Here is a 15,436-nt window from a genome sequence, read left to right on the forward strand (position 1 = left end):
CTATTCACACGCGAATTATACTAAGGTATTTACATATTCAAAATGCTTTCATTCTTTGCAATAGGTAAACCACTGTACACCTTACACTTGATGCACCTCCGTTTGATGTTAACAATTATTATGATAACAAGCTTTATAATTTAGTTCAAAATGATTACAATATGTTGGCACTATGATTTAGTATTGCGGTAACAAAAAATTGGTTCAGTGTCTTTACTTATCAGTACTATAATAAATATTACGCAGAACAGTAAAATCAATTGAAATTTTTTTTTTTTGCCCTTTTTTTGCATTGCATACGTTTATATTTCACTTTTCGGGTTATTTATGTATTTAATAGAAGAACAGTTTGTTCCACAACAAACTAATGTTATAAGTACATATACATATATACATATCAATTTTAAGTATTCCCCCATCTCAAACGCTTTTATTACTTCCTTACCTAATCTTTTTTATTTTACCAAAATTGACAAATTGAAAATTTAGAGAATTGGAAATAGAAACTAAATGGGGATTGCTACATTTAAGTAAAAACTATTTCCATGATAATAACTAAATGGAGGAAAATAAAAGTGGATGGAAGTAAAAACTGGACGATTCTAATATGATGAGTCGACAACATGGGAGGATGTTAACTCACTTTGCTAGAACAAACGTATCAAAAAAAAAAAAAAAAAAAAAAAAAAGAAGCAAAAAATTCCTTTCTTTCGTAAATTTTGTAAACCAAAAAAAAAAAAAAAAAAAAAAAAAGGAAGATAGGAATAGTGTGAGAACCCTCTTAAAGAGAGAAAGCGTGCAAATCTTTTTTCAAGTCCCGTTTCATCTTTGTTTCACCCAAATTGGTCAAATGAGTATATATATACGTATAAGTACTTGTATGTATAAGCATTTGAATATATATACATATGTATATGTTTTTATTTTTTTTTTTAACATTTGCTTTTGCAAGTAACGCATTCTATTTATTCATATGCTGAATAAGTACACATACAAATATATAAGTACATATATATATATATATACATAATATTATATGCACACAATTCGTACATGTATATACATAGTTACATAACTGCTTTATGTTTTTCCCCATTGGCAAAAAATTTTTTTAACTGCAAAGTAATAGAAAATGTACTTTTAACGATTATCTATATATAAAAAAAAAAAAAAAAATATTTTGTTTCTTTGCAGAAATCATTGCTTCTAATTTAAAAAAAAATGATATAAAAAAAGAAAAATAGAATAGAATAAATGAATTGACCCTTGGGATGAATAAAATTCCAAAAGGAAGAAAAAAATAAATAGTTCCAAAAAAACAAAAAAAAAAAAAAAAAAAAAAAAAATCTTAGCATTATATCATCGCTTTGCCTTCATGAGTAATTCTCATGAAACACTTTAAAAAATTATTTCATCTTTTTAATTTCCTTATAAAGCATTTTTAAAAAATGATTTGCGTTTTTTCATGTAAAAAAAAAAAAAATTAAATTATACGAAACTATATATACACATATTTATACATATATATGTGAATTACTGTGTTTCCACATGTACGTGTTCATGTTATATAGACACGTAAAAATATGTAGGAAACCACCACCTTATACTTATACGTGTCCATTTTCGAATTTTTCTTTTTTTTTCCGTTTAAACGGGTATATATATATATATATATATATATATATATATATATATGTATAACTATAAAATGTAGGTAAACGAAATATTTGTAAGCTCAAGACAGTAAAAACTTGAAAAAGAAAAAAGCACAAGTCTATTTTTTAAGCGAATATTTTATTAATCGCATGGACTATATGAACAGCATTAACTTCAACAAGTACTGCATCGAGTGTTGGCATGGATACATACACATGTACATAGGTATACATACGGATGTGCTTGTATATGAATATGAATCTACTGTGGCATGCGCCTAAGTTGTATAAAATGTTTATGAGAGTGGGATAGCAAAACTTGCGTAAGCATATATACGCGTGTTAGCAAAGTAAAAGGATAAGTACACGATATGTATATGCTAGGGGCCAGTTGCATTTGCGCATCCCCCTTTTTAATATAAAATATATATATATATATACAAAATAGTTTATGGAACGGTGTACCGCACAATATACAGAAGAATCTTACAAAGAATCATATAAAGAATCATATAAAGAACCATACAACGAATCATACAAAGAATCATATAAAGAACCATACAAAGAATCATATAAAGAATCATATAAAGAACCATACAAAGAATCATATAAAGAATCATATAAAGAACCATACAACGAATCATACAAAGAATCATATAAAGAACCATACAACGAAACATACAACAAAACATACAACGAAACATACAACGAAACATACAACGAAACATACAACGAAACATACAACGAAACATACAGAAAAGCGTACGTAAATATGCCAAAAAAATGAACAGCCATTTATTTAGCTATGAGAATATTTTCAAAAACAACAGTATAAATATAATCGATAAAATAAAAGAAAGTAAAAAAAGGAATTCAAAGGAGGGTGAGGATACTGGAAAAGCTCACGTAGCTCATGTGGAAGAGACCACTGAAGCGCAAACATATAGGGCATCATCAACCATTTTAAACGATGAAAATGAACAAAGACGTAATTACTACATTATTCCTAACAAATACACTAGAAATAATGACGTGTGTGTAAATAGTGAAAAGGATGTACAATCAAATGCAACTAAAGAGGGTACAATAAATGTAAATATTGATTATGAATTTCGAAGAGAGAGTAATAGCTTCATTAAAACCAGTGAGGAATATGCTTGTAGGTATGCAGGAGCAACTGGGGAATATTGCGAAGCGGTAACGAAGCAGGATGCTACTAATGAATGTAAAGGGGATATAACAATAGAAGATAAAAGTCAAATGGGGGTGGGGAAAAAACAGCAAGTGGGGGAAGTAAGACATCATAGCGAAGGGAGACCATCCTACTCCTCAAACACATTAAAAGAAAAATATATAAATATGAAAGTAAAAAAAAAGAATGATATATCATTTCTTTTTAATGATTCTTCGGACAACATTATGAATCATGTGGATGGGATCAGAAATAACAATACTGAATCGTTTTTCGTTTTTTCAAAAAATGAAGATAAGATTAGGGAAACAGTAGATAGAAGCACTGAGAAGGAACAAACAAAAGAGTACACTTATGAGACGAAATGCTTAAACGTGTATAATATGGAAGACAGTGGAATTAGTTCCTCCCTTTGTAATGCATTAAGAACGAACTATGCGCATAATGAATATGAAACCATGAATGAAGCCAAGAATGAAACCATGAATGAAGCCATGAATGAAGCCAAGAATGAAACCATGAATGAAGCCAAGAATGAAACCATGAATGAAGCCGTGAATGAAGCCAAGAATGAAGCCAAGAATGAAACCATGAATGAAGCCGTGAATGAAGCCAAGAATGAAACCATGAATGAACATAAAAATGAAAACAAAGTAGACAAAGGTTTGTTATCACCTTTCAGTGATAATTATTGTGAGAGTGCAACCAATGAGAATAGAAAATTCAACCTTAAAGATGGATTTAAAGGTAAAGGTAAGCATATAATTAATTATCATCATAAAGAGGTGCAGCCGTCTGTGAGTATTTATCAGCATGAGGGTATACATCCGAACAGTGTATTTTTGAAAAATAAATTTTGCTCAAATGACAGTATTTTACTTTACGATAATAATACAATGGAGGTAAAACATAATTATATAGAAAACACATTTATAAATCTAAATGGTGAGATGAATAATAAAAATGAACTGGTACAGAACATTTCACTTGATCATGATAACAACAAGTGCTTAAATGCACATTATCCCAGTTATGCATATTGTAAAGAAGAAGCATCTTCTAATTTACGGCAAGAAGATGTAACAAGGAGAAATCGTGCAATCGATGTGCCGCATGGTGATAGAGAAATTTCAAGGAATAATGTTATGTGTTTCTGTTTTGGAAATAATGGTATGTTTTATTACACAACAGGATCACTCGTGAAATGCCAATTTTTAATTAGTGTTATCGATGAAAAAACAAAGGAAAAGAAATATAGACGTAGTTATACTTATGGACAGAATGAAAAACACTTAGAGGAATATATATATGCCTTGAAAAATTTCCCGGGCCCATTTAGCCGGAAAAGCAGTAAAACGGATGAAAGAATCAAAGTTTTCTTGAACGGTCATATTAATATGAACAAGGCAAGATACTTAGAAAAGGAGGAGGAAGAACAGGAAGAAGAAGAGCAAAGGAGGGGATGTAGAGAACCCGGAAAAGAAGTAGCAAAGGAAGCAGCAAAGGAAGCAGCAAAGAAAGCAGCAAAGGAAGCAGAAAAAGAAGCGGTAAAAGAATCAGGAGTTGGCGTAACGGCAGTGGGAGCTTCCGGGGAAAACATGTACGAGTGCATACAAAAAATTTGCCTGTACAAGCATCTGCTGAACATTATGAATAAGCCTCATCTGCTTAACTTCAACTTGCAAAGCGTGAAAGGTGAAAAGAAGCCCATGAATGATAACTCAAAGGGAGGTAAGAATATCGTTTCCTATTTTTTAGATAGCTACAATAGTCAGCACCAATACAACCCCCAAGATATGAAGCATAACAAAAAGCACCATTCAAATGAGCGTTCCTATGGAAGTTACAATCATCATGATGAAAACAAGAGCAGAGAGAATAAAAATGGATCAGGGGAGGATGGGAACTCCACCAGTTTTTCCAGTTGCTCCATTTACTCCAATTACTCCAGTTGGTCCAACTATTCTAGTTATTCCGATTGCCCTAGTTATTTCAGCTATTCCGACTGCTCACATAGTAGCACGCAGAGAAATAGAGAGGGGGAAAGAAAAGGAAGAAGAAAAAAGAAAGAAATAAAGGAAGAAATAAAGGAAGATATAAAGGAAGAAATAAAGGAAGAAATAAAGGAAGAGAAAAAGGAAGAAGCAAAAAGGAAGAAAAAAAGGAAGAAGAAAAAAAAAAAAAAATGAAATGGAGTTATTCGAAATAACTACAAAAAGTAATAGAGATAGAAAAGGCAGTAGGTTTACTGGAAGAAGCAACCCCTTGAGGAAAAATCAAAATAAATTTAACGAAGAGAGTAACATGTGTAAGGACTTCTACACTCAGTTGTACGAAAAAAACATAAATAACATTTATATAAATAATTATAAATATGAATTCCTAGATTTTGTAGAAAAGGAATTTATCATCATATTGCATACATTATTACAACATAAGGAAAGAATAACCCTGGAGGATTCCTATTTAGAATATTTCTATTTGTGTATATATAACAGTAAAAAAGCTACTAGATTATGTATAAAGAAAGAATTGTATAAATATTTCTTTTTAATTTTAAAAAAATATAATAGAAAAAAATATTACAAGATGATAGATCAGTATATAAGACATATAAACAAATCATTAATCAGCAGCGAAATGGAAATAACAAATAGTATGAATAATATATACAAAATTTATAATTATAATATATATGATGAAATATTTAAAGAAGCTTTTATTTTTTTTATTTGCTTATTGAATAAAAAAAATATGACTTTTAAAAAAAATATTTTGATAAACTACTGGTATATATTTTATACCTTAGTATTTCATAACTTCCTTTTTCAATTTAATGAAAACGAAATTAATTTTTATGAATACAAGGATGACATAATCAACTTTTTTACGTATTTAATAAATCTTCTTTATGAAAATAAACGTGTAACTGAATCGCAGTTCTTATACCTAATCCTGTCTGGCAACCCTTGCATATTTCAGGTAACAAATACTAAGGTCGGTAAGTGGGATACCCCTTACCCTAGAGCAAAAGCGGATACATCTACGTATGTCAATGCCTCTGGTATATCCTCCGCTATGTACTATGCGGATACGCCATGCGCAGTTGCTCCATATTCTTCTGTCCCATACGCGGATTGCCCATGTGCAGCCACACGTTACTCCACTTCTTATCGCGATGCCAGAGACTTCAACATATTCTCTTTTCAAGTATGTGATATGTACGAATATCTATGCAGATATGATGAAGACAGCTTTTTTTACGAAGATTTAATTTTTTTAAAAATAGTTTATGCACTTACCCTACTAGAGTTTGGGATCCTGTCGCAGGCAAAGCAATATATAGACATATTACATTACTACATAGATGTAATTAAGAGTAAGAAAAAGAACAATGATGTTGTTTATTTATATTATTCACTACTGAATAGAGTTAGATATATATTCCCATCAATTTTGTCGAAAGATGAAAACAAATATGGGATTTCGTCATCGTGTAATGACAACTGGAATGATAGTATTTACAGCTACAGGGTAATAACTCCCAATCTGCCATCTCAAGAGATTACCTTTTCCAAGGACAATGATGCAGTCGTGAATACATGTTATGATGGCCTACTCGATGACCCACTTAACTATAATAATATAAACCATAGCTTGAACCAACCATTTAACAACGATATACGGGAGGCAGTAAGGAATGAACAACATTACGAACAACATGATAATAGAAGGTATAATAATAATGAAGATGTTAGTGCCCCTACATACAACTCAAATTTTAGCATTATGCACAGCGGTAATTATAACGTACGTGAATTAAACAGCAATAATACCCCATTCGAAAGAAATTATATGTTAACAACATCGGAAGGGGTATTCGAAGCATCATCGAAACCTAAAGGAAGGATAACTAAAGATACAGTGGAATTACAAAGAACGTTGAACCCACCACCATATAGTGAATGCATGGTGCATAATGTTCATTCCATACAAAATGTACACATGTGTGGACTTCCATCAATTAGCAATTTGAGCCTTAATAAGATACATGATGATATGAATGCATTTAAGAATAGCTATGAGGTTAATCATCAAATCGAAATTAATAAACAGTATATGAATGAAAAGGAGGAGTGTTTTTCTAAAGAAGGAGGATACGTTCTATATGATGGTAATTCTAATCAACAAGTTGAACAAAAGTATGATGATCAGGTAAGTTTTCAAAAGTACTATGTGCAGAGTGAAAAGGATACCTCCACGTACAACGGAAAGAATAACACGGAAAGGCTGTCCATGGAGATATATGCCCCTCTTATGCACGGAAGTAATATGGTGCATGAAGCTAGTTACACAGTATATGGGCACATGCAGCAATTCAGCAGTACTAGCAGCAAAATTGATAGAGATTACAGTGATAAGAATAATCTTCGTAATAATCATCATAGGAATGGTAGCAATGGTAGGAATGGTAGGAATGATAGCAATGGTAGGAATGGTAGGAATGGTAGCAATGGTAGCAATGGTAGCAATGATAGCAATGGTAGCAATTTTAATGATTATAATGAAAGAGATGGGGAAGTTTTTAGAAGGGAGAAAGACACGAACCCTTTCAGAATCGAGAAGTATGGCATCCTTGATAACCGAGATAGTAGCACTGCCATGGATAATAGGCCAAATACTACGGTGAACAACCCGATGAGGAGCACCTTGATGAAGGAGGCCATGTACAATAACAACTTAAAAGTGCAACCATCAATTAATGTAAGTGTGCATCCAAAGAATCCACTACATACGAACAACTATGATACGTCAAATAATGCAGTAATAACTGATGGTAATAATACACTAACGAATAATGAAACGAATCAAGAATCAACCTCTACCAATGTGAATAGAACTTGTAATGTATCAAGTCATGAACGGTCTACTAGTGAAGGTAACATGGACATAATAAATATGGGAAAAAATTTCATTACTGGTTTTTTTTCAAATATAAAGGAAAAAATAAAAAAAAATGATATAGAAGAAGAAGAAAAAGAAGAAGATAATATATTTTATTATGATTATGAAAAAAAAAGATGGAGGGAAAAAGGTGTAACATCTGATGAGGAAAAAGAAAGAGAGGAGCAAAAATTGAAAAGAGAAATGAATATTAAAAACACTGCTCCCCCTCGTGTGGCGCAGAATTATTCCAACACAGGCAAAAAATATCCCCTCGACAAAACCGACGTTCGAAGCAGGTACGTGGACTACTTTAACTGAAGTGATGATGAAATGGTGTGAAGCTTACCTACTTTTTAAAAGAGTTCAAGAATGTATATAAGGCTACTTGCACATGTATTACATTTTTATTTATTTATTTATTTATTTATTTTTTTTTTTTTTTTTTTTTTTTTTTTTTTTTATTTTTTAGTTGAACGTTTAAATGTTCAATTCCTTTCCGTGGTTGTTACAAATTGTATAGCAACTGTTACATTTTGAGTTTTTGCAATTTCAAAATTCGTTTGTTTTCGCATCTTTAAAACGTGCAGTTGTATTTTTTATTTTATTGTCCTACTTTTTTTTTTATTTTATTGGTCTTACTTTTTTTTTTATTTTATTGTCCTACTTTTTTATTTATTTTATTGGTCTTACTTTTTTATTTATTTTATTACCCCTACCTTTTTATTTATTTTATTACCCCTACCTTTTTATTTATTTTATTACTCCTACCTTTTTATTTATTTTATTGCCCCTACCTTTTTATTTATTTTATTACCCCTACCTTTTTATTTATTTTATTGCCCCTACCTTTTTATTTATTTTATTGGCCTTACTTTTTTATTTATTTCATTATGCTTATTATTTTTTTTAATATCATTATACTATATCTTACCAAATCTTACCATATCATATCCAAATATACCGTATTATCCTTTTTTTTATTTTATTGTTTAAACAGTCATCTTCTTCTACTAATCCTTTTTGCCCCTTTGACCGTTTCACACACAACGATCTTGATATGATTTTACTTTACCGCTAATACAACTACTATATATACGAAAATCCAATATACTGTATTACCTTTTTCAAATGCATTTTTATGTATACACATTTATATATGAAGTTACAATGATAAGTTACAAGGACGTAAAACTAGCTCGATTATATTATTTCGTATTTTTCGTATTATCTGAGTTTTATTTATTTAAAAAATTATGGCTTCACTTATATTCTTTCCTCATGTAAGTTATAGCATGTATGCACATGCGTATTAGTTATATGTCTAATACATAATAACAAAATAAACTTATACCTTTTCATAATTCTGAAAAAAAAGGAAAAATCGTTGAAGTTTACATTTGCATTTTACCTTCTTTTCCTTATTTATATATTGAACAGTTTGTAATAACAACACCATGAACTATTAGAAAAATATTTCATTTTGTTTATTATCATACGATATCGTTTTGTTTATTATCATACTATATCGTTTTGTTTATTACCATACTATATCGTTTTGTTTATTACCATACTATATCGTTTTGTTTATTACCATACTATATCGTTTTGTTTATTACCATACTATATCGTTTTGTTTATTACTATACTATATCGTTTTGTTTATTATCATACTATATCGTTTTGTTGTTTCGTATTTTATACTTTTTTTTGTTTTATGCTATTTCTCTTTTGTTTTGTACTGCTTCGTTTTCTTTCATTTGGAAAAATAGATTTTTTAATGCACTAACTCCCCCATCGTACTTTGAATGTACAATTTTATATTTAATACGTGCATGCGGGTAATATTATGTATGTACATACAACTAACGTAGGTTTGTAAGCATGTGTATAACTCTGTGTATGTAGGTATATGCATATACGTGTATATACGTATATAAATATACGTATACGCGCTTACGTATATATGATATACAAACGTCTGAGCATAACGGGAAAAAAAAAAAAAAAAAAAAAAAAGATAGCAGATAGCAGAACGTTGAACAGGAACAATATTTTGAAATATATTTTCCCCTTCACATAATATTATGCATACGTGTATGTATACAGATATATGTAAGAACACGTAAGTAAATATATGTATGCGTATATATATATTTATATATGCATATATCAATTGGCGCATTTTCAACTGTTTTACGCTCTTATACCTTACAAAAAGGGAAAAAAAAAAAAAAAAAAAAAAATTATATATTTGCATTATATATGTATGTATATGTTCGTACTCATATTTACATATTTTATGTATATACCCGAGAGATGTACGTATGCCAGTTTAAAAAGAAAATAGGTGTTATTTGTGTTAGTGTTATTTGTATTATTTCTTTTCTTTTCTTTTAATATAAAATTACCCGTTTTACGTACTACCAATTTTTTAATATACAGTTAAAATTAGAATAGATAAAAAAAAAAAAAAAAAAAAAAAAGAGTTAACTCAGATTTAAGCATTTTTCCCATTAGAAAAAAAAAAAAAAAAACGAAGCAACGTTCTAGCGTTAAAAAGGAATAAAGCGAATTTGTTCTTTATTGTATATATAGCAAGTTTATATATGTTATGCAGTAAAATATATATGTACGTAAGTATATATATGTATGTATATATGTGTATGTATGTACTTATCAATTTATGTACGTATACATTTATGTACGTATATATTTATGAATGTATAAGAGGAAAGAACGCAGCACATTAAACCGATTGTAAAAAACGTATAATCATATAAACGCTGATAAATAAATCAAAAAAAAAATAAAATATATATATTTATATATATATATATGTATGTATATGTAATATGGCAAAAAAAAAGAAACAAATACATTTAAACATAATCGATTTACAAAAAATATATCAAAAAGATGATTTAATAATTAGTTCCTCAACTCCTGAAGAAAATGCAGCAGACATAAAAAAAAAAAAAATTTTTGAAAAAAATGAACTTGTACAGAATATTGAATGGAGAACAGTAGACCTAAAAAAACAAACAAATAATAAAACAGATGAGATTAACAATAAGAAGGAAGATAATAAAATTTACCATTCAACATTTGATAAAAATAACAACAAAAAAAATGATACTGTTGTCCTTGGAGGGAAAAATAAAACAAAAGCGAATATACTCAATGGTGAAGATATAGACTTTGCCAATGTAAGAAGCAAAGCAAGTAACGATGTAGATTTCGCTAACTTAAGAAGAAAAGCAAGTAACGATGTAGATTTCGCTAACTTAAGAAGAAAAGCAAGTAACGATGTAGATTTCGCTATCTTAAGAAGCAAAGCAAGTAACGATGTAGATTTCACTAATTTAAGAAATAAATCAAAAGACGACGTCGATTTCGCAAATATAAGAAGCAAAAGAAGCGAAGATGTCGACCACGGAAATATGAGGAGTAAAAAGAACGAAGATGTTGACCTTTCCAGTGTACGGAACAAAAGGAACGACAGTGTTGATTTTTCAAATGTTAGAAATAAAAAAAGCGATGATGTTGATTTTTCAAATGTTAGAAATAAAAAAAGCGATGATGTTGATTTTTCAAATGTTAGAAATAAAAAAAGCGACGATATTGACTTTTCCAGTGTACGGAACAAAAGAAACGACAGTGTTGACTTTTCAAATGTTAGAAGCAAAACAAGTGATAACAAAGAAACGAAAGAAAATACTGAAACGAATGAAAAACCGTATTATGTATTGAAGTTAGAACAACTAAGAAAAGAAAAAGAATCAGAGAAGAAAACAAAAGATGGTTCAATATCTAATAATACAGATGAAAAAAGAGAAAAGGACGAAGTGAAAGAAGATATAAGGGGGAAAGAAGCCGAAAAAGAAGCCGAAAAAGGGGCAGAAAAGGAGGTCGAAAAGGAGGGTGAAAATAAGGTAGAAAGAATAATTGCAGAAATGAATGAAAAAATAAAGGATCAAGTAAAACAAAATGGAAAAGATGCAAAGGATGTAAATGATTCAAAAGAGGGAAGACAAGAAGAAGAAGTGAAAGTAACAGTAGACATGAAAGAGGATAACGAGATGAAAAAAATGGAAGTAGCTAGTGTGGAAGAAAAAACCAAAGCGGCTGGAATGGAAGAAAAGGTCAAAGAAGGCGAAATGGAAAAAAAGAAATTCGTACCTAAAAGAGTTATTATGTACAGGCAAGCACTGAAGGAGCAAGAAGAAAAGACTTTGAAAAAGCTAGAGGAAGAGAAAGCACAAAGAGAATTGAAAAGACAACTTATAAAAAGTCAAGGGTTATCAACTTTTATACCGTCCGCAAAATTGTTACATATGAAAAACATGCAAGAACAAAGTAAAGATGAAAACACAAAAGAAAACAAAAATGAAGGAAAAAAAAAAGGAGGAAGTATTAAAAATGAAGAGATAAACGAGAACAAAAAATATACAGCTACATTGAAAAGAAATAAAATTGAGGAACAAAGTAATACAACAAATGCAAAAAATGTAAAAAATATTATTTTAGAATTAGCTGAAAAAACCGAAAATGCAAAAATCGTTGAAAAAGCAGATATTGAAGAAATAGCTAAAAAAAGAAGAGAAGAAATTTACAAAAAACAATTAGAAAAAATTACAAAACAAAATGAAGAGAATACTAGATATAACAATATATATAAACACGATTTAAATAGTATTAAACTCTTTTATAATCAAATCAAAAATAAAATTTATGAAAGTTATGCATTTACCCAGGAGGAGTGCGCAAGTGTTTGTACCCCACTGAAGATGGATGAGTGTAAGTCCATCCCCTTCCTACATGCAACGGGGCATATATATACATACATACATACACGTATACATATGCGTGTGTGTAAATATATGCACCTAAGTATGTTTGTACGTATATACGTACGTATGTATATACATATGTATTTATGTACAAATATCATGCACGTATGCATTTGCTCTTCGAAACAACCGCGATGCACGTTTTGTAACATGCTAACTTTTCTTCTCATTTTAGGTAACTACTTGGAGAGTCATGTACCGTTCTATGTGGCCTTGTCTGTTTTCATTTTAAGCATTCCGCAAAAAGCAGAGGATGATGTTTATTTGAAGAAAGCACAAAATATGAAAAATTTACTTCTTTACCTAAAACAAGTATTACTTGGATGAACATACATACTTATATGCATACATACATAACAATTTACATGGTATTATGTATAGTGCAATTATTTTTTAAGTTTATGATTTATTATCTGTAGTTTTGTTAAAATTTTCCCGTCGTACTACACTCTTTTTTTTTTTTTTTCTCTGTAACCCCTCAGAATAGCAAAATAGAAAATCATGATCAGTACATACTAAATGACACAATAAATTTATGCGACAGTAAGAATGAAAATATAAATGCGAAAGTAAATGTACAAATTGTACCCCTTAACAAATAATTCCCTTGTTCATAGTTTCATTTTATTTTATTTCTTTTTATTTTATATCCTTTTATTTATTTTATTTTTTTTTCCCTTTCTTTAAAGAGTTAAACTACCCGCATATATCAGAAGAAACCTCCTTAATTGAAGCTGCTTTTGACTCGTTGCTATTTTCAGGCGTTATTCCAAAGGATTCATTCATAAAAGTAAAAAATATACCATAGTCATTCACGTTTTCTGTGTATTATTACCCACCTAATTTATCATTTGCATGGAACGTACGAGCGTATATGAGTGTGTATGTGTGTTATGTGTACATTAGTATGTTTGTATTTGTGTATGTATATACGTTCCACTTGTTCGTCAAAAAAAAATAATAAAATCATTGAAATGAAATTTATTTTGCTTGAATGTTTGAACATACTGACGTGTACCATTATATTTATCACAAGGTATCACTATAACATGTATAATTAACTGTGAGCATCTTTTTTTTTTTTTTCTTTTTTTTTTTTTTTTTTTTGTTTGTTTAGTGGTTCCAAGAGGATGACTTTGATTCAGAACTAAAAAGCAAAGCTATGCTTCAGGTACTTTGATACACATACATGCGTATGTGCATATGTACGTATGTACATATACACAACAATATATACTACATATATGCGTACATATAAATAAATAAATGAAAAATTGGAGTAATACCCATATATCACAGTCCATTATTCTTCATTTAAAAGCTTTGTTTTACTTTCGAAAAGAGTAAAACTATTTTAAAAGAAGATAAAAAAAAAAAAAAAAAAAAAATTATTGTAATAGTAATACTAATAGTAATAGTAATAGTAATAATATTAATAATAGTAATAGTAATAATATTAATAATAGTAATAATAATAAAAATAACAATTAAATTAACTGGCATGCAAAAAGATTTTTATCAACAAAAAAAATAAAATTAAATGATAAAAAAAAAGGCGTGTGCCAACAACCAAAAAATAAAATAAAATATAACCTGTGTATATCTATGTTTCTCCTACGAATTTTAATTTTTAAAAATGAACAAATAAAAGTCATATGTGTATAGTGCGCATACTGTGTATGTGGACACCTTTACGTTTGCATATTATGCTTTTCTTTTTTTTATCCTTATTTTTACGCTATTTTTACGCTATTTTTACGCTATTTTTACGCTATTTTTACGCTATTTTTACGCTATTTTTACGCTATTTTTATGCTATTTTTACACTATTTTTACGCTATTTTTATGCTATTTTTACGCTATTTTTACGGTAGTTGTACTTCATTTTATCCTTATTTTTCTTTTTTTTATATAATTCGAATTATTTTTTTCTCTCCCTGTTCAGCTAATTTATTGGCACAAATGGGTAACAGCAGAAGAGGATGAAGAAATGGAAGGAGTAGAAGAAGAAGAAGAAGAAGAAGTTGAAGAAGTAGAAGAAGATGAAAAAGCAATAAATGAAAAAAATAAGATGGAAAATGCATCAGATATAGAGAAAAATGTTCCTAAGAATTTTATCTTTAAAAAAATTAAAAAGAAATTTATTTAAGCTTTTAAAGAAATTTTATATTATTTATTTTATTTTATTTTATTTTTTTTTTTTCAAGCCTTTTCTTTAATTTTTGCACTTTATTGTATCCCCCTTTTTTTTCTGCCTTTAATTTTGCTTCCTTTTTTTTATGAGTTTATTATAAATATTTTATTATAAATATTCTGTTTAAACATTTTGAATGTACAATAATAAAATAAACTGAGCATATCATAATTTATAGTATAGAAGATTTTTTTTAATGCAGCAAATAATACCACTGCCATGAACCATATAATCAGTAGGTACAAACGTATATACATATATATAAACATACATATACATGTACATAAATGTAAATGTAAAAATAATTATAAGTATTATACCGTTCATTATTTTATTGTACATTATGTTGTATGAAGTATACGTACTCCCGTAAAATAAAATTCCGCTGCACCTTGTAAAAAGCGAATTAAAAATGGAATGCACATATGAATGAATTATTACATATATAATAAAAAAAAAAAAAATTAGAAAGGGTAAGCAAAATAATACCACTCAGGCTATGACATATATAGTACATATACCTATGGATATATGTAATACAATATTATGAGTCCATATACGTACAAGATAGCGTATATATTTACACGTAGTTATATGC

At 29.0% G+C, this 15,436-nt stretch overlaps 2 protein-coding genes across 2 annotated transcripts; both read left to right on the plus strand.

Moving 5' to 3' along the window:
- Positions 1-2,438: 2,438 nt before the first annotated feature.
- PmUG01_09029100 (conserved Plasmodium protein, unknown function) lies at positions 2,439-8,112 on the plus strand (the record flags this gene model as incomplete). The annotated part of the gene is given in 2 exon segments (XM_029004980.1): positions 2,439-5,018; positions 5,032-8,112. The coding sequence occupies 2 exon segments, from the start codon at positions 2,439-2,441 to the stop codon at positions 8,110-8,112; spliced, it is 5,661 nt and encodes a 1,886-aa protein (XP_028861615.1).
- Positions 8,113-10,646: 2,534 nt separating this feature from the next.
- PmUG01_09029200 (conserved Plasmodium protein, unknown function) lies at positions 10,647-14,793 on the plus strand (the record flags this gene model as incomplete). Its single annotated transcript, XM_029004981.1, has 6 exons — positions 10,647-12,591; positions 12,820-12,956; positions 13,127-13,187; positions 13,334-13,434; positions 13,762-13,815; positions 14,590-14,793. The coding sequence occupies 6 exons, from the start codon at positions 10,647-10,649 to the stop codon at positions 14,791-14,793; spliced, it is 2,502 nt and encodes an 833-aa protein (XP_028861616.1).
- Positions 14,794-15,436: the final 643 nt, after the last annotated feature.

The sequence above is a fragment of the Plasmodium malariae genome, assembly GCF_900090045.1.
Source record: "Plasmodium malariae genome assembly, chromosome: 9".
In the NCBI taxonomy this organism is placed as follows: Eukaryota; Apicomplexa; class Aconoidasida; order Haemosporida; family Plasmodiidae; genus Plasmodium; species Plasmodium malariae.